Raw genomic sequence first — 21,596 nt, 5'->3', positions numbered from 1 at the left:
GATTGCTGAAATTTAAACATTTGCAAAATGAGCACCAGGGCCAACAGCGAGTTTTCTCACACAGCAGATGGAGGGGTCAATTTTGATGATGCCAAGCTGGTGGTTAGTAATTAATTAGTAATGTTGGTGGGCGGTAGAAGATATGCCAAGCTATCACATGGGATACAATATCCTCAATAATCATTCTTAGTAAACAGTAGCAGTAGGAACACAGGTCAGTAAACTCTGGAAATCTGAAAATTAAGAACTGCCAAAAGGATCATAACAGATCTAATGGCCTCCTGTGGTCAGTAAGTGATACAAAGCTAGATACAGTGGAGATACAAACAAACTTAGGCTAATAGAATATTGCCATATATATCAAGAGAATAGAATACAAGGAACTTGAAGTCATGCCTCAACTGCACAAGGCCAGGTTAAAGCATAACATGCAAAATGGTTAAGAGGAAGATAAATATGCAAATACTCTTCGAATAAAAACCACATACTCTGAAAATATTCACCAGATTGTTGAAATGCTGGTCTGCAACCAAAGTCACTTTTTAAAAAAAATTGAACCATCGTTGCATATTTTTAGAATTGATTTTTCTTCAAAAAATGACATCAGTACAAGGTGCAATCGCAAGCAATAAACAACAGTAAACAAATCCCTGATCACCCTCCCCACGGCACATACCTCCCCCAAAAATATAAAGAAAAGAATGACATGCAACCATAATAAATATAAACATTTACAAAGCATAAAACCATAATAAATGAGACCAGAAGTAAGATAACTACATAACAAAAGAAAACGAAAAGAAAAAAAAATTGCCACAATCTTAGATACCTCAGTCTAGAACAGTTAAAAAGACAACAGCCTTAGCATATGAAAGAAAAGGGTTCCAGATTTTTGTAAAGTTGTTAGAGGAGCCAGATAAGGATAATCTAATCTTTTTCTAATTTAAGAAAGTATAACACATCTCTATTCCAGTGTGTATGAGTAAGCGGAATTAGGGATTTCCATTTTGACAGTATCCATCTTCTGGCCAATATGGTAGTGAATGATATCATGTATTTTTTAGAGGAAGGAAGATTAGGTAAAGAGGGTGACACCCCAAACAAAGTGGTAATATCATTAGGAGTAAGATTTTCACCAGATACTTTAGATAAGGTGTCAAAAATATCAGTCCAATATCTACTAAGAGAAGGGCAAAGCCAGAACATGTGCATATAATTTGCTGGAGTCTGTTGACACCGATCACAGGACGGAGACACCTCCTCAAATATGTTTGCAAGTTGAGCTTTGGTGTAGTGGGCGCGGTGTAGAATCTTGCATAACTAAAACAGTGTTTTGCACCGATAGAAGATCTGTGTGCCCTTTGTAAAGTCTCATCCCACACATCACCCAGAATTACCTCTTCCAGATCTGCCTCCCAGATAGATTTAACAGAATCGAGACAATCTGAGCATACTTTATGGATGTTTGAATAAATAGCTGAAATAGCCCCTTTAAAGAAGAAAGCGGTTTTAGAAAGATATCAAAATCAGAATCATGAGTAAGGATGAGAAAAACCTGAAATAAACTATGGACAAAGCTGTGAACTTAGAGGTATCTAAAGAAGTGGCTTTTAGGATGTGAAAACGTATCAACTAATTGTTGAAAAGATGCAAAAATGCATCGACACATGAATCTTTCACAGTTTTTATTCCTAATTTAGCCCAACCAGAAAAGGCACTGTCCACCAAAGATGGGGGACAAATATGATTTGCTGCCAAAAAATGACTGAAAGCCAAAGAGGTGCCTAAATTGAAACCAAACTTTAAGACAGGATAAAACAATTACACTGTTCATGTAAATAGAGGTTGAAGAAAGGAGAGGTATTGAAATAAAGCCTTTAATGTTACTGGATGGGTGGAATTTGCCTCAACAGTCAGCTAAATTGGAAGAGCATCAAGGTTTGATTAGATTACTTACAGTGTGGAAACAGGCCCTTCAGCCCAACAAGTCCACACCGACCCTCCGAAGAGCAACCCACCCAAACCCATTCCCCTACATTCTCATATTGGAGCCAATAGTTCAAATTTCTAATGTTTGCTGCCTAATAATAAAATAAAATATTCAGCATTGCCATTCCACCTAGTATCTTAGACCTCTGTAACAACTCTTTTCATAACCTAGGAGATTTTCTTCTTCCAAATAAATTCAAGAATGAGACTATCTACCTAACGGAAACAGGGAGAAAAATTTGAATGCATTGAAATAAATAAGAAAATCATGGAAAAAAATATTCTAGCAGCAACAGACAAATTAAGGAGAGACCATTGTTCAAAGTCTCCAGTAATGGTTCAAAATCTTTCATGTACAAATTACCTAGTGTATCTGCCACGTGTACACCATGATAAACAAAACAAGAGGTGGCAATTTTAAATGGTAAATTATCTAGTGGGTATTCACTGGTAGGCTTATTGATAGCAAATATCTCAATTTTGCCAAAGTTGAATTTATACCCAGAAATCTTACTGAAAGATTCTAAATCTGAAAGTGCGGTGGGAATGGAGAGAGATAAGTTCGAGACAAATAGCAAAAGGTCATCTGCAGAGAGGGCAACCTTCAACTCCACACCATTTCTAATAATGCCAGAGAAATCAGGATGAGTCTGTAGAGCAATAAACAGAGGTTCAATTACAATGGCAAACAGCAGTGGACTCAAAGGACAACCTTGTCTAGTGAAACAATAAAGGTGGAAAAAAATCAGAATTCATATTACTGGTCCTAACAGAGGCGTGCGGTGATTCGCAGAGTAGTTTGATCCAAGAAATAAATTTTTCCCCAAAGCCAAATTTCTCCAAAGTAAAAAAAAAATCCATTTCACTCTATCAAAGGCTTTTTCAGCAGCTAAAGATATCAAAGCCTCAGGAAAGTGGATGGGGGATAATTGTAAACAACGTTAAATACCTGCCTAAGATTAAAAAAGGAGTGCGCGTTGCAAATAAATCCAGTTTGATCCAAGGATATGATAGATGGAAGGATGGTTTCCAAATGCCGGGCCAATAGTTTTGACCATAATTTAAAGTCAACATTTAGCAGACTTATACAATGATATGAATCACACAGTAAGGGATCTTTGCTTTCTTTAAAAACAAAGAACTTGATGCCTGAGTTAAAGTTTGAGGAAGAGAGCCAGAATTAAACACTTCAACAAACACATCTACCAAAAGTGGAGCCAGCATTTTTCAAAACATTTTACAAAATTCGGCTGGAAAACCATTGGCCCCAGGACTTTTACCATTTTGTAGTGATCCAGCTGCAGCCTCAAGTTCTATTAAAGCAGAATGGTGTGTTGTTTCCCTGGTGCCAGGATCAAGGATGTCTCAGAGAGGGTGTAGAATGTTCTCACAGGGGAGAGGGGCCAGCAGGAGGTCATTGTCCACATTGGAACCAACAACATTGGAAGGGAAAAGGTTGAAATTCTGAAGGGAGATTACAGAGAGTTAGGCAGAAATTTAAAAAGGAGGTCCTCAAGGGAAGTAATATCTGGATTACTCCCAGTGCTACGAGCTAGTGAGGGCAGGAATAGGAGGATAGAGCAGATGAATGCATGGCTGAGGAGCTGGTGTATGGGAGAAAGATTCACATTTTTGGATCAATGGAATCTCTTTTGGGGTAGAAGTGACCTGTACAAGAAGGATGGATTGCACCTAAATTAGAAGGGGACTAATATACTGGCAGGGAAATTTGCTAGAACTGCTTGGGAGGATTTAAACTAGTAAGATGGGGGGGATGTGGTGGGACCCAGAGAGATAGTGAGGAAAGAGATCGACCTGTGACGGGTACAGATAAGAACAGAAGTGATTCAAACAGTCAGGGCAGGCAAGGACAAAATAAGACTAATAAATTAAACTGCATTTATTTCAATGTAAGGGACCTAACAGGGAAGGCAGATGAACTCAGGGCATGTTTAGCAACATGGGACTGGGATATCATAGCAATTACAGAAACATGGCTCAGGGATGGACAGGACTGGCAGCTTAATGTTCCAGGATACAAATGCTACAGGAAGCATAGAAAGGGAGGCAAGAGAGGAGGGGGCGTGGCATTTTTAATAAGGGATAGCATTATAGCTGTGCTGAGGGAGGATATTCCCGGAAATACATCCAGGGAAGTTATTTGGGTGGAACTGAGAAATAAGAAAGGGATGATCACATCATTGGGATTGTATTGTAGACCCCCCAATAGTCAGAGGGAAATTGAGAAACAAACTTGTAAGGAGATCTCAGCTATCTGTAAGAATAATAGGGTAGTTATGGTAGGAGATTTTAACTTTCCAAACATCGATTGGGACTGCCATAGTGTTAAAGGGTTAGATGGAGAGGAATTTCTTAAGTGCGTACAGGACAATTTTCTGATTCAGTATGTGGATATACCTACCAGAGAAGGTGCAAAACTTGACCTACTCTTGGGAAATAAGGCAGGGCAGGTGACTGAGGTGGCAGTGGGAGAGCACTTTGGGGCCAGCGACCATAATTCCATTAGATTTAAAATAGTGATGGAAAAGGATAGACCAGATCTAAAAGTTGAAGTTCTAAATTGGAGAAAGGCCAATTTTGACGGTATTAGGTGAGAAGTTTTGAAAGCTGATTGGAGGCAGATGTTCGCAGGTAAAGGGACGGCTGGAAAATGGGAGGCCTTCAGAGATGAGATAACAAGAATCCAGAGAAAGTATATTCCTGTCAGGGTGAAAGGGAAGACTGGTAGGTATAGGGAATACTGGATGACTAAAGAAATTGAGGGTTTGGTTAAGAAAAAGAAGGAAGCATATGTCAGGTATAGACAGGATAGATTGAGTGAATCCTTAGAAGAATATAAAGAAAGTAGGAGTAAACTTAAGAGGGAAATTAGGAGGGCAAAACGGGGACATGAGATAGCTTTGGCAAATAGAATTAAGGAGAATCCAAAGGGTTTTTACAAATATATTAAAGACAAAAGGGTAACAAGGGAGAGCAGAGTGCCCCTTAAAGATCAGCAAGGCAGCCGATGTGTGAAACTATGGAAGATGGGGATGATACTAAATGAATATTTTGCATCAGTCTTTACTGTGGAAAAGGATACGGAAGAGAAAGGCTGTTGGGAAATAGATGGTGACATCTTGCAAAATGTCAAGATTACAGAGGAGGAAGTACTGAATGTCTTGAAATGGTTAAAAGTGGATAAATCCCCAGGACCTGATCAGGTGTACCCGAGAACTCTGTGGGAAGCTAGAGAAGTGGTTGCTGGGCCTTTTACTGAGATATTTGTATCATCAATAGTCACAGATGAGGTGCCGGAAGACTAGAGGTTGGCAAACGTGGTGCCACTGTTTAAGAAGGGTGGTAAGGACAAGCCAGGGAACTATAGACCGGTGAGCCTGACCTTGGTGGTGGGCAAGTTGTTGGAGAGAATCCTGAGGGACAGGATGTCCATGTGTTTGGAAAGGCAAGGACTGATTCGGGATAGTCAACATGGCTTTGTGCGTGGGAAATCATGTCTCACAAACTTGATTGAGTTTTTTGAAGAAGTAACAAAGAAGATTGATGAGGGCAGAGCAGTAGATGTAATCTATATGGACTTCAGTAAGGCGACAGCAAAGAGGGTTACCTCAGATTACAACAGGATCTTGATCAGATGGGTCAATGGGCTGAGAAGTGGCAGATGGAGTTTAATTCAGATAAATGTGAGGTACTGCATTTTGGGAAAGCAAATCTTAGCAGGACTCATACACTTAACGGTAAGGTCCGAGGGAGTGTTGCTGAACAAAGAGACCTTGGAGTGCAGATTCATAGCTCCTTGAAAGTGGAGTCACAGGTAGATAGGATAGTGAAGAAGGCGTTTGTTATGCTTTCCTTTATTGGTCAGAGTATTGAGTACAGGAGTTGGGAGGTCATGTTGCAGCTGTACAGGACATTGGTTCGGCCACTGTTGGAATATTGCACGCAATTCTGGTCTCCTTCCTATCGAAAGATGTTGTGAAACTTGAAAGGGTTCAGAAAAGATTTACAAGGATGTTGCTGGGGTTGGAGGATTTGAGCTACAGGGAGAGGCTGAACAGGCTGGGGCTCTTTTCCCTGGAGTGTCGGAGGCTGAGGGGTGACCTAATAGAGGTTTACAAAATTACGAGGGGCATGGATAGGATAAATAGACACAGTCTTTTCCCTGGGGTTGGAGAGTCCAGAACTAGAGGGCATAGTTTTAGGGTGAGAGGGGAAAGATATAAAAGAGACCTAAGGGGCAACTTTTTCACGCAGAGGGTGGTAGGCTGGCACAATTGCAACATTTAAGAGGCATTTGGATGGGTATATGAATAGGAAGGGTTTGGAGGGATATGGGCGGGTGCTGGCAGGTGGGACTAGATTGGGTTGGAATATCTGGTCGGCATGGACGGGTTGGACCGAAGGGTCTGTTTCAATGCTATACATCTCTATGACTCTATTGCTGTGATTGTTTGTTCCAACGTCTTTACCACATTTTGATCAATATGTCGGAACAGTAACCTTACCAAAAATGTTCTCAAAATCTACTGTAGCAGAAGAACATTCAGATGAATAAAGTGAAATGTAAAATTTCTTAAAAGTCTTGTTGATTTCTAATGGGTCTGAAGTGACACCTCAATTAGCCTTAATTTGGGGGATTAATTGAGGACATTAGGCACAACTTGTGGGCCAACAATTTATAGTTCTATCTCCTTGTTCATAAAATTTAGACCCAGGGTGAAGTAAAAGCTCAGTGGTATATTGTGACATTACAACATCATACTTGGCCTGTAGGAATATGAGTTCTTTATGTACTTCTGAAGACTTAGAAATTGCATAAAGAGAGTCTAATTGAGACAGACATTGAGCTAACCATGCCATTTTTTCTTTCCTAAGTCTATTCTTATGTGCTGCATAAGAAATTATTTCACCCCTGATGAATGCCTTCAGGGTTTCCGACAGCAAGGAAGCTGTAACATCTGGGGTTTTGTCAATTTTTTTTAAAAATCTATCCGCTGAGAAACAAAATTAACAAAATCTTCCTCGAAGATTAAGCATGCATTGTGATGCCAAGATGGGCGTGTATTAAGAAACGTCTGAAAGCGAGCATTCATAAAGACATATGCATGGTCTGATAAAGCAATTGAATCATATTTGCAACCAGAAATGGATGTGAGCAATCTGTCTTCCACCAAAAAGAAATCAATACGTGTTAAAGTGCGGTAGACTTGCAAAAAAAAAAAATTCCTTTTTAGAGGGATGAAAGAATGCCAGGGATCAACAACATCAAACTCCTCCATAAAAGTCTTGATTATTTTAGCAGATTTGGACTAGGCACTTGGAACAGAGGAAGTACGGTCTAAGCGAGGATTCAACCAACAGTCAAAACCTCCTCCCAAGATTAACTGGTGTGAAGATAAATCCGGTAACATTGAAAGGAACCGTCTGAAAAAAGCCTCATTATCCCAGTTGGAAGCATAAACATTAGCCATGATTACATCAATGTCAAAAATCTGTCCTGTAAATAACTATCATAAATCTGCCAGTAGAGACAGAGGTAGTTTTAGCATGGACAAAAGGAATAGATTTATGGAAAAGAAGAGCAACTCCTCTAACTCTGCTGGAGAAGGAGGAAACATACACTTGTCCAATCCAACCTCATTTCAATTAGGACTCTCTGTATTTTTCAAGTGGGTTGCTTGAAAGTAAATTATATGGGCATTAAGATGCCGCAAGTAATGTAAAACCTTACTGCGTTTAATTGGGTTGTTCAGGCCTTTGCAATTCAACTGGCAAATTTAATGTTCCCACCTCCCGAAGGTGGTGAAGCATTAACCTGTGTTATATGTAATAATCACTCGTAAAGTTCCAAATGTGCAATAATAGATAAATAAATGTAAACCTTGTAAAAGTGATATATGTGCCACCCCCTGTCCCGATCCCCATCAGAACTAAACAAACTCCATCACCCCCCCCTAGCAGTATCCCTCCAATGGAGCACATTTAGAAGGCATCTGGATAGGTGTATGAATAGGAAGGGTGTAGAGGGATGTGGGCCATGTGCTGGCAGATGGATTTAGATTAGGTTGGGATATCTGGTTGGCATGGATGAGTTGGACGGAAGGGTCTATTTCTGTGCTGTACATCTCTAGGACTCTATGACCTGCCCACCAGCCCCTTCCTCTCCCAGCAGAAGCACCCTCGAGATGGGCACATGCTCTCTTCCCCCATCGTAAAAAAAACCTGTTGTCTTTTGTAGCCTCAAACAACTACATGGCAATCTCGGGGAATGTAAAAGTTAACTATACAAAAACTACGAAGTAAAAATGAGTAAAATTTTGAATGGAATAAAAGTATATACTATAAAGAGTTAAACAATTAAACTCTACATTCTTTGGTACCAACTGAGCAACCTTTCGACAAAATAAAGTCTTGAGTAAGAAAACATGCACTTGTTGACGAATGAAATCAAATATAAGAAGAATACCAAATCCAAGTCCATGAACACGGCATGTGTTCATCTCCACAGTAGGAAATGTAGTCTTTGTCAGTGTTAGCATAAAGCTAATATCTAATCAGCCTAGTTAGGCCCAACTATCAATCCGGCTATGGACCTGCAGTCTTTTTAAGGTTTTAATTCACAAAGTCCATAGCGCAACCCAGGTCATCAAACCTATGGGTTAGGCTGCTCAGTAAGGTGATATGTAATATTATTGGATAATGAAGGCCAATTTTAATGTTAGGACATGAGTGTAGCTCCTTCTTTACTTTGGCAAAAGTCACGTGCTGCTTAGCCACAGTCTGGGTAAAATCCGCGAAAATGTATACTCTCTTTCCATTAAATACAAAGGGAGAAGCATCTCCAGCACAGTGTATCTCACTCGAAACTGGTTCACCCTGACGACCATCGAGCGAGATAACTCACCTTCTTTCAGTTTAGCGTGCAGCGTGCAATGGGCCCTGTCCAACACAGGTTTGGCCTCAAGTCTGAGCAAGTCCTATAAAAGTTGGGCCATAACTTCCGTGGGGGCGAGGACCCTCTAATCCCTCAGGTATATCCACAAGTCGAATATTATTCTACCTGGAGCAGGCCTCCAAGTCCTCACATTTCTTAGTCAGAGACTCTACCATAGCAGATAACACATTAACATTAACTCGGAGGCTAGCTCGCCGGTTATCATACTTATTAGCCGAACGTTCCAGGTCTAAAATAGTCCCGCATTGCAAAGAAATGTTTTCCTCCAATGGCTTCAGAGCAGTTGTTACCTCCTTTTTAACCATCTCTGAAATTATAGATTCAAACTTGATAATGATTTTGGCCCACATATTGTCCATCATGTCCTTAATCCTACGTAGCATGGCTTCATTAGTATCCAGCTTCTCCAGAGATTCGGGATCAGGTGAATGGTGCAGCCAAGCACAACAGGACTTGCCTGACTCAATTTTTGTTACAGAGGTTGCCATTTGGATACAGGTAAAAATGGGCCGTGTTTAGAAAAAATAGCCAAACCAAGGGTAGAGGGCAGGTAACAACCAAATTTAAGAAACCAAAGTATATAAATTTAAGATATTCCAGAGACGCTACCCCAACCAATGTCCTACTTTTCCATGATGCCCTGCACTCGCCCGCCATTTTACTGGACCTGAAGTCACTTTCTGCATAAGGTATTGGCACTGGGGTTCCTGCTGGATGAGTTCTGGCTGGTTGCAATTTACTTTTCTGGAGACAGTTGTGAAGATTCAGACTTCTCCTTTAAGAACTCTCCCTATGCAGTGATAAATTCTGCCAGTGTATTTTAAATTCTCAAACTTTGATGATAAGAGTTTCAGAATAAAAGAGATAGAATAAAGGCTTGTTTCCTTTGAGCAGTTTCTATCTAACTGGAGGTGTTCAAAATCAATACTTTTTACACCTTCAAAGTGGGTAATGTGACTTCTCCCTGAAAGTATTGTAGGCTCAGTGACTCCATTATTTTTAAAAAATAATTAAGATTAACAATTAATGTTATATGAAGCATATATTGAAACAAAAGTCTGCTGAACAGTCATGACAAGCCACGGGTAGGTTAATTTAGTAGACTTCAGTGGGAGGAATTCCCATCCTCAGAGCTATCAGTTCATTATTCCTGATAGTGCAACAGCTCAGTGATGGGCCCTGCCAGAAGTGCAGGAACTGCAAGAAGGGATTATGACTGGGGATTTCGGGTGGGGAGGAGGTTACTTCATGCAATTGTCAACGAAGGAAGGTGATTGGTGACATCTTGTTGCCATACTACATGTGTGGCATTCCTGAATGATTCAATGATGTGTCCCGTTCCTTCCATTCAGTCCTCATGTAGACTATTAAAAATGGATTTTTAACTCCCACTCCTACCTCAATGTCTACACCATCTAAATCACAACTTTGATTTAGACAGATGATAATTCTGGACAATAGGCTTACTCACATGCCTAAATGACCAGGAATTATTGACTAACTTTCATGTCAGCTCGTGAGTGGGTGGGAGGTCCTGGGCTAGCCACCTGACCTATTCTACGTGCTCCCTCCACCCTGTTGGAAAGACACCCAGTGAGCGCATATAAAATCCAGGCCCCTAATTTTGGCAGAAGATTGGTGGTGAAAATATGAAACAGTATAAGAAGCCACTGCCAACAGAGACATTTTTGGAGAAATCACAATCTCTACATAGACAAATATCCAGCTTTGTAAATCATGCAGTTGTGCAAAGAGAAAACACAAAGATTGAAATATGCACAATAATCTTCCACAATTTCTCTATGCAAGATTATCAAAAGTTCTCGTGTCTGGCTAGTCTGGCGAGCTTGATGTCAACATAAATGTATTTCTGTGTTGCTGACCAGCTCAGCTGCTCACTTTGCACATATTTGTTTTAAAGTCTGCATTTTTAGCAGAAATCAATGTTAGCTGCTTTTCTCCATGCCAAGTAAACGGTTTGTAAATAAGTTGAACTGGTGCACTGTAGTTTAATAGTTGAATTGCTACCATGTGGATTAACCAGTTTACATGTGATTCATGACACAATGTTGGAAGCAAATGTCCTTTGCATACTTACCAGGTGACAGTTTTGTGGACAATGTTTCAGGGATACCATAGATTGGATACAGCCATCGGATTGCAGAAATGCCTCCTTCTTGTGACCTACAAAAACTAAACAGAAAACAATTATAATTTTGTTCATATAAAACTTAGTGAGCAACAAGGAATTTAAGATTTCGATCCTTAGACTCTTCAATCTCACTGTTTAAATTGCAAGCACAACTAAATTGGGAAGTGAGGAAGGAGGGAGAGATAATTTTCATATTCACATCTTGGACAGTAATCCTGTGAAGTGGACTGCTCATCTGATGAATGACCTGCAGCATAATTATCAGACTGAAATCCAAGTGGCACAGATAGTGATACAGTCACAAACTGTGCATCTTTTAGTCTCATTTGTAATTATTGTGTATTATTGGCAGTTCAGTCTTCTGTGCATTTTCAGAACTGAACTACTGACAAAGGTAACACGTATGCTCAGGAGACTATTGTGTTAAAGAAAGAATCTGGAAGATGAGGGATGGACTAAAATTCACACAGAGAGAGAAATGGAGTGAGCGCACACATGTCCATTTTCTCATCTGTAGACCAAATTAATCATCCTAGACAAATCAATCCAGTTGCCTCTTCCTTCCTCCCCAACTTCCTTACCCACTACTCAACATCTTCCGAGACCTATGAGGTATCTGGATGGGTATACGAATAGGAAAGGTTTGGAGGGATATGGGCCGGGTGCTGGCAGGTGGGATATCTAGTCGGCATGGATGAGTTGGACTGAAGGATCTGCTTCCGTGCTGTACTTCTCTATGACTCTATGACATGTAATTCCTTCCATACTGACATATAAATTACTACTATCAAAAGTCTGTAATTCCCAATGATAAAAGAAGAGAACAATAAAATAATTAAAACAAAATTAGAAGAATTACTCCAGAACACAATGGTCAAAGAAACAAGAAAAGAAAATAGAGATCTAAGTATAGACATAACCAGAATGTCACAGAAAACCATAACCAGAATGATAAAAAGCCAACCAGCAATATTAACATATCAGAAACATACTTAAAAAAAGTTATTGAAGCCAGCTGGAACGTTGTGTAATCTTTTGGAGTGATTTATTTGGTTACAGATGAGACTTATGTAGACTCCTACAGTGTGGAAAGAGGGCATCCAGCCCATCAAGTCTCTACTGACCCTCTGTAGAGCATTTCATCCAGACCCAGCCACCCTGCGTTTCCCATGGCTAATCCACCGAGCCTGCACATCCCTGGACCCTATGGGCAATTTAGCACAACCAACCCACCTAGTCTACACATCTTTGGACTGTGAGAGGAAACCAGAGCACCCACCTAAACCCATACAGACACGAGGGGAACGTACAAACACCACACAGACAGTCATTCAAAGTGGGACTCGAACCTGGGTCCCTGGCACTGTGAGGCAGCAGTATCAACCACTGTGTCACCCTGCCACTCACTATTTTTGCAATTTTACAATATTTGCTACCAATGATCAGTCATAAATTGAACTGTGATTTTGGACACAATACTTGTGAGTCCTAACGATTTCAAACAAGACTTCCTCAGCTGGTACATATAATCACCACCATGTTTACAATGGGCCTACTGGTAAAATTTGTTTGCATTGTTGGTCTTTCACTATATATTTATTTTGAACTTCAGAAAATTGTTCCCACATATTGGTGGCTATCTTGGAACTGTTTCAGAATAGCTTTTAAACAACTTTTGTACTTCACCACTCTAAATTGCTTTCAAGTTGTCAATGCACCATAAAATATCCCTGTGTAACCTGAAACACACAGATAAAAATATCTGATATGCTTTGGGCAATGTCATGTGACAGGCACTTTAAAGATAAAGTTCCATTGTTTTTGTCTATTAGCATTGGAAAACAGATCCTCCACTACTTGCAAGCTCTTTCCTTCCCTGCCAAAAGCTTAGTCTTTCACTTGCCAAGCCACCAAATTCCTATTCCCGTCTTGACCCTTTCCTGTGGCTCCACAGTGAAAATAACCAGAAGGCTCCACCAGAGCATATTGTTGTGATTCTAATCAGATATAAAGGCTAAATGAATTGTGTATGTTCCAAACATATTAAGATGCGGATGAGATAACGAGAGACATATTTTTATCCTTTACATTTGATGTAAGGTTGCCCATGGTCAACAAAAATATGGTGAATGATCCCTACAATTATAGACCATGGCAATTCAGGGCCAAAGTTGAAGGAATCTCTTTGGGAAGACTAGTAATAAGCTATTAGTGAAGATTTTTAACATATCAAGCTTTAACTTTCTTTCCTATGTTTCTTTTGTTTCACTGATCATCCAATGTTCTTTCTTCTTCCTCTCTCCTTAAATATCATTGTTTAAGAGCAATGTCCAGTGGTCCAGACATTCACCAGGGTTTTGCTGAGATGCCCTGTTGACCTTGTTGCCCACTATCAACAGCATGTCCATCTACTTGCAGCAAACAATTTTTGAGCAAAATTATGAGGTAAACTGTCTAACTAATGGGGCAGCATTTTGAAACATTTTACTCCAGTAAATAACAGTGAACAGATAAAGATGCGAAACAATACTTGCATTCCATAATACAAACATGAAGTTTTCTTCATATTTTATCTCTGTTGTTGGATATCGAGCATCAGGTTTAAATGTTTGTTGGGAAGGGTAAAATCCATGCAGTAGGCTTCCTTCATGGTGAGAAGAGTGCTTTATTGCTTCATTGCTGATTACAAATTCCAGGCCAACAAAATCCCTTTATAGAACCTCCTTTTACAGCTAAGAAATTGAGTGCATTTTAAGAAGGAATTTTTAAACGTTTACTTGTGCAATGTGAGCATTGCTGGCTGCCCAGCATTTATGGCTGATCTCTAGTTGTCCTTGAGAAGATGGTGTTGCACTGCCTTCCTAAATTGCTGCAGTCTATTTGCTGTTGATATATCCACATTGCCTTTAGGGAGGAAATTCCCGGATTTTAACCTCGTGACAGAGAAGGAAAAGTGATGTATTTCTAAGTCAGGATGGTGAGTGGCTTGAAGGGGAGCATGCAGGTGGCATTGCTCTCATGTATTGGCTGCCAATGTCCTTCTAAATGGAAGAGATTGTAGGCTTGGAATGTGTTGTCTGGAATGTGGACTGGCTTTGATGAGTCAGGAAGTGAGTTAGTGGCTACAATATTCCGAGCCTCTTGTGGCCATTGTGTTTATGTGGCAAGTCTAGTTTAACCTGACACCTGACATCCATTTGACGAAGGAGCAATGCTCTGAAAGCTTGCAATTTTAAATAAACCTGTTGGACTATAATCTGGTGTTGTATGACTTCTGACTTTGCCCACCCCAGTCCAACACCAGCACCTCCACATCAAGTCCAGTTGAGTTTCTAGATGTTGATAGTGGAGAAATCCAAAGTTAGTAACATTATTGAATACCAAGGGGTGGTGGTTAGCTTGTCTTTTATTGGAGATGGTCATTGCCTGGTATTTGTGTGGTGTGAATGCTACTTGCCACTTGTCAAAGTCTGGATGTTGTCTAGATCTTGTTGTGTTTGAATATGGACTGCTTAAGTTTCTGAGGAGTCACAAATGGTGCTGAAAATTGCATAATCATCAGCAAATAATCTCCCAACTTCTGACCTTATGATGGAGGGAAGGTCATTGATCATGCAGCTGAAGATGGTTGGACCTAGGACACGACTGTCAGGAACTACTGCAAAGATGGTCGAGAGCTGAGATGACTCCGTTTGCCTGATGCTACACCTCACATATCCTCCTGCACTCTCCTTTGAATGAACGTTAATTCTCTGCCTTGATGGTAATGATTGAGTGGAGAATTTGCCAGGTCATGCAATTGTGCCAGAGTAAAATTCTACTGCTGTTGATGGCCCACAGCACCTTAATGATGCTCAATTTTGGATTGTTAGATCTGTTCAAAGTCTGTCCCATTTTTGCACAGTGATAGTGCCACACAATACAATGGAAGGTATTCTCAATGTGAAGGCTGGACTTCATTTCCACAAGGAGTTACCATGACTGACTTCAATATGTGAACACACTGGATAAGCCAACTACCACTAAAACCATGGAGGACAACTTTCTGGAGTGTGGTTGAATGATTTTCAAGTAGTATGTTAAGCAACAAGCTGCAGGATGTGCAGATCATGAGTTCATGAGTTCTTCATTTCCACAAGGGCTTTGTGGGGGTCACTCACATGCATTCTGTCATGGACAAATCGATCTACTCCTGGCAGATTGGTAAGGATTGGGTCCAATATGTTTTTCCCTCTTCTTGGTTCCCTTACCACCTGCTGCAGGCCCAGTCTGGCAGCAATGTCCTTTAGGACCTAACCAATTCAAGCAGTAGTACTGCTGCTAAGCCACTGTTGGTGATGGACATGGAAATCCCCCCACCCAGTGTACATTGGGTCCTTGACACCGTCAGCACTTCATCCCCTCAACATGGCGTGGTACTGATCCATCAGCCAAGGGAGGACAGTACATGACAATCAGCAGGAGGCTTCCTTGTCCATGTTTAAGCTGAAGCCATGCGACTTCATGTGGTTTAGAGTCAAACAAAACAAATAGGGTGGACTTCTTGAGTGACTGATCATAAAGCAACATCAACAGATGAATGGAAGTAGCTACCTCTATTATTGAGTAGATATAGTACTGGTCTTTAGATAGAGGTAAAACAAATAATTTGAATAGGGAAGATGGAAGTTTTGCTCTGTACTGGACCTACTTGATCTGGGAATGGCTAATATTGACACTGCATGCCTAAGCGGAAAGTGTTTTATTCTCCAACAGTAAAAATGCTCGCTATTATAACAACACAATTCACAAAAATCACTGAAAGCAGAAATAGAGCTGACACAGGGGTTCACTATAGTATTGACCTTCTGCCACAGGATGTCACTGATAAAATTAGCAAGTAATGTATTTTTATATTAGAAACCTTGCGAAAGACATCTAGAGATGGTTCATCAACACTACATCAGTTTTTAATATCTTTGACTTCTAAAACGCAGCATTGAGTTCCTGAAAGAAAAACAGGAAAATTAATTCCCTTCCTATTTTTCAAATCCTTATTCTAGTAATAAATTAGGCCCAAATATCTACTCTTTACTTCAGATCTTAATTCTTTCACCCACAAGGAACTTAGGAACAGGAATGGGCATTTAGCCCCTCAAGGTTATTCCATTATTCAATGAGATCATGGGATTCAATGAGATATAGACTCTATAATGCCCCAAATCCATCAAAACCTATGTTGAAAGGTCAAAATATCCCAAAATCTATTAATCCCAGACTTAAAGTTTAGCAATGATATAATACAATTGGCAATTGTGGAAGAGTTCAAAATTTCTCCAAGCTTTCGTGTGTAAAAGTGTTTCTAAATTCCCTCTTTAAATATTACCTTCAAATTTTTAGTTTATGAGCTCTAGCCCCAGATTCCTCAACCAGTGGAAACACTCTATTCACTTCCATCATGTCTCTTGATACCTTGAAAACTTTGATCAAGACATCCCTTAACTGCTTGGAAACACATCATCTGTAATACCACCTATTTCCAACTCCATAACATTCACCACTTTGCCCCTTTCTCAGCTACCCTCAATCATTTCTTGGTTGCCTTGAGACTCAACTATTCCAATGAGTGGTCTTCCATATTTTATCCACTGTAAATTTGAGCACAATCTAAATCTCTGCTGGCTATTAGTCAATATGCATCAAGTTCCATTCATCTATCACACTTGTGTTTGCTGACCATCTGTCAAGCCACATTTTGCTTTTAAAGTTATCATTACCGGTTTCAAATTCCTTCATGACCTTGTTCTTCTCCATCATTATGCTCTTCTCCTGCCTTATAACACTCCTAAGATTTCTACACTCCTTATTTTTGGACTCTTGAGTGTCCCTGATTTTAATTGGTCCAGCATTTATGATAGACAAGCAGAAGACTGGAAGAATGCAGCAAGCCAGGCAGCATCAGGAGGTTGAGAAGTCTTCTTCAGGACCATCCGAAATGTTGACTTACCTACCTCCTGATGCTGCCTGGCTTGCTGCATTCTTCCAGCCTCCTGCTTGTGTATCTTGGAATCCGGCATCTGCAGATTTTTGTCCCTAACCAAGTTTATATCATTGTGCAGTCTCTTCAAAGAATGCCCAGCATTGGTGATTGCATGCTTAGTTCCCTAAACCCAAACATTTAGCTGCCTAAAACCTACATCTATCCATCTTTCTACCTCGATTTCCTCCTAGAAGGCGCTTCTTAAAATCTAACTTTCTGACCAAATTATTTTTGTTAACTGAGCTAATATCTCCTTATGTGGCACGGTGCCATAGTTTGATTAATAATAAGACTATAACATGCCTTGGCATGTTTTACTTTCACTGTGCCAAATGAAGATACGTTGGTGAAAAAAAAGAGATATTTTCAAAACTTTTCATTTTTAACATTAACATTGGAATGAATTATATGCCACCAAATAGTACCTGTGGTATGGGGCACAGTATTAATCAAAAGATTAGAGAAGCTTCTCCCATAGGCAACAGAGTTATCATGATTGACTTCAATACGTGAACACACTGGGTAAGCCAACTACCACTAAAGCCATGGAGGACAACCTTCTGGAGTGTGGTTGAATGATTTTCAAGTAGTATGTTAATGAACAAGCTGCAGGATGTGCAGATCATGAGTTCATGAAAAAGAGATAGTTAAAAATATTCTTGTAAAAGATCTTTAGGGATATACGAGACCATGATATGGTAGAATTTTACATTATGGCTGCAAGTGAGTTAGTTCATTCTGAAGAGGGCTGTTAAATTTGAACAAGGGAAATTAAGGCACGAAACAAAAGTCAGATTGGAAAAATACATGAAAAGATTATCTAAGACTACAAAGGGATCTTGATCAATTGGGTCAATGGGACAAGGAGTGGCAGATGGAGTTTAATTTGGATAAATATGAGGTGTTGCATTTTGGTAAGACAAACAAGGGCAGCACATATACAGTTAATGGTAGGGCCCTGGGGAGTGTTGTCGAACCCCTAATGGTTCAAGTATATAGTTCTTTGAAAGTTGCATCACAGGTGAACAGGATGGTAAAGAAGGCATTTGGGCACATTGCCTTCATTGCATAGGCCATTGGTGATAGAATTTTGACATCATGTTGTGGTTGTATAGGTTATTGGTGAGGCCACTTTTGGAGTATTGTGTACAGTTCTGTGTATAACCCTGCTATCAGAAGAATATTATTATATAGGAGTGGGTGCAGAAAAGATTTACAAAGTTGTTACTGGGAATGCAGGGTTTGAGTTGTAAGGAGAGGCTAGATAATCTGGAACTTAAAGGTGAGAGGAAAAAGATTTGAAAGAGACCTAAGGTGCAACATTTCACTCAGAGGGTGTCTCGTATTTGGAATGAACTGCCAGAGAAAGTGGTAGATGCAGGTACAGTCACCACATTTTAAAGATAATTGGACAGGTGCACAAATCATAGAATCCCTACAGAATGGAAGCAGGCCATTTGGCTCATCAAGTTGACACCAACCCTTCAAAGAGCATCCAATCCACCCCTACCCTTTCCCTGTAACTCTGCAATTCCCCCATGTCAAATCAACCTAGCTTACATATATATCCCTAAACACCATGGGCAATTTAGCATGGATAATTAACCTAACCTGTACATCTTTGGATTGTGGGAGGAAACTCACACATACACCGGGAGAATATGCAAACTCACACAGATACTGAGGGTGAAATCGAACTCAGGTCCCTGGCACTATCATGCAGCAGTGCTAACCACTGAGTCAGTGTGCTACCCACATTAGTAAGAAGATTGTAGGGAATAAATTAACCAGTTTTAAAGTTGCTAAATCCCCAGGACCTGGTGGTCTTTATCCCAGAGTGGTGTTGAAATCACGTTTGCAGCATGGTGCATTTACATGTGTTAGAGGCTGTGCATATCAATAGACACGGCTCAGTCCTTTGCAGCCATGCCTTTTTATTATACATTCAGGGGACATGGGCCATCCCTTATTGCCCACAGAGTAGTTCAGAGTCAACCACACTACTGAGAGTCTTGGAGTCACATATAGGTCAGACCAAGTAAGGATGGCAGTTTCCTTCCTAAAAGACATTAGTGAACCAGATGGGTTTTTCCAACAATCTTCAATGTCATCATTAAGCTCTTAATTGTGTCATCTGCCATGGCAGGATTTGAACCCCGACCCTCAGAACATTACCTGGATCCATGGATTAACAGTCTAGCAATAATACCACTGCCCCCTTGAAATCAGCCTAATTCTGTCAACAGAAACCCATGTCAGCGATTTACTGATCAGTTGCCATCAGGTCAGACATATCCAGCACACTTAAGATCATTTGTACAAATTTGTAACAAAAATATGGTAAACTAACAATAGACTAAAACAATATAGCTGTGTGAACAGATCTATATTTGGTGAAGCGATTATTCTTTGTTATCATTCAATGCACACTGCAGCATTCCGTTGGTAGTGAAGGTTAAAAGTTTGATTTGCGACTTTAGGAAAAGTATCAAGGAATTTTCGTGCAGGGTGTAGATGTTACAAATTACTTCATGTCTGTTTATACACTTCCAAACAAGACCATGCAACTAACCAGCACATCTTTTTTCACATTTTTCACATCTCACAATTTGAAATCGCTCATAAGGGTAAAACTGCCAACTGGAAATCCAAAGCAATACCACTTCCTGGCCTTAGAAGCAAGACAACAGAAACTATGCACCACCATTGTATAATCATCAATCTTAAATCCTATCAATCACCTATCACAAATTCACCTTCAGAAACTTCAGAGATTTGCACAGAGAAAATTGTAAAAGACAATTTTTTTGAACTCCAGATGCACAAGATTCTGAACCCAAAACTCTTGTTGACAGCTTACCTCTCTGGAGTTTGAACATTGTTCAAGTCTTCAATATCAAGTACTATCTGTGAGACTCTCCTTTAGCAGCTTCAGTCTTTTCCTCAGCTAACTTAAGATAATCTCTCACTACAACATCCAAGGACTTGATATTTATCTGCTGGCAGATGTTCCAGTAAGGACATGTACATGTACAATGCCTGTTTCAACTCAATAACATAGGTGACAGCTACTCAATGATTCATTTCAGGATCATTCAAGTCAATCTGCCTGGTTTATAACTTAAACAAATCCTGGTTGTTAACTGTCAATTAACTAATGACACATCATCCATAGCAATACTTCTATGAATCAGAGTCAACTTGCCAAACAATCAGTACTCTCCACTCATGCAGTGCAAGTATTTGTGTTCCCCTTGAATTTATATTCTTGTGAAATGCCTGATGTCTGCAAGAGGAAAATCTTCAATAAAGCATGCATTTTTCAGCAATACTTCTGTACTATCAAATGACTGCTTGTATACAGGTTGTTGTTGACAACCATCTGCTTTCCAGGGCTGACAATCTTACCTTGTGTAATCTCTCTTTGTAATTTAATCCATGGAGTTCAAGTTCCATTCTTGTTAATCCACGTTGTGTTCCTTCCATGGGCAATATGACTTTTCTAAAACATGGTGGTCAGAACTGTTCACATTAATTCAGATATGGGATAACCAGGACTTTATAAAATGTGCCTTTTACCCCTTGCGTTCTAATCTTGGAGATATACAGCTCAACATTGTATTCACTTTTCTGACTGTTTAAAGGTCCGTGTATCTGAAACCACCCAGTCTCTTCAGATCTCCACAGTTTTTCACAGTTCTCAATGGAGGAAAGATCCTTTTCTACACTTTTTAGGCCTAAAGTGAATGACCTTGCATTTGTCATCATTGAGATCAACTTGCAAGTTTTGTCCATTCGCTTAAGCTACCAACATTTCTTTATGCTATAATGCTTCTCCATAAACTATATACAATGCCACTTACCTTTGTCTCATTGGCAAATTTGGCTGTGAGGCTTTCTAATGCTTTGGCCAAGTCTCTAAATATGGTAAAAATACAGACCATTGCTGGACACTACTAGTCACATCCTATCATATAAGCACATGTGATTAATCACTTCTTTTTGTAGCCTGCTGCACATTTGTTTTTCCGCCCAGGTCAATAATTCGGCTTCAATTTTGTGAGCATCTACTTTACTTAACAGTCTCTTATAAGGGACTTTATCAAATGCCTTCTGAAATCCACTTAAATAACATTCACAGACATTTCACTGTCCATTACTTTACTCACTTTACCAAAATGATGTCTTTGCATTTAGCTTCTGTTCATAAATCTGTAAATTAATTTTAACTTCAAACATCCATGTACACTGACACTCAGTCATTTATTTCTTTTAGATGCAATTCTCTTCTCATTTTAGTATTTAAAGTGATCATTCACATTTTAAAACTGGATCCTGTAAGCCCACAGTCAGCACTCTAAGAATTGACTAAGTTGTTCAAATATTCTAACACTTCTTCCACAAAGTGAATATATAACCATCTCCTTGTATATCCCCACAACCAACCACCACAGTACACC

The 21,596-nt window shown here is 39.8% G+C and overlaps 1 protein-coding gene across 1 annotated transcript in view; it reads right to left on the bottom strand.

Annotated features, from left to right (window-relative positions):
- Window positions 1-21,596, bottom strand: part of LOC122555067 (cilia- and flagella-associated protein 47-like) — a 451,312-nt gene that overhangs the window by 26,890 nt on the left and 402,826 nt on the right. The window contains exon 60 of the mRNA XM_043700727.1: window positions 11,064-11,158. Coding sequence (XP_043556662.1) covers window positions 11,064-11,158 — 95 coding nt within the window. The remainder of the gene's footprint in view (window positions 1-11,063; window positions 11,159-21,596) is intronic.

Source organism: Chiloscyllium plagiosum, chromosome 12 (assembly GCF_004010195.1).
Source record: "Chiloscyllium plagiosum isolate BGI_BamShark_2017 chromosome 12, ASM401019v2, whole genome shotgun sequence".
Lineage (NCBI taxonomy): Eukaryota > Metazoa > Chordata > Chondrichthyes > Orectolobiformes > Hemiscylliidae > Chiloscyllium > Chiloscyllium plagiosum.
This window is presented reverse-complemented; position numbering and strand designations above follow the sequence as displayed.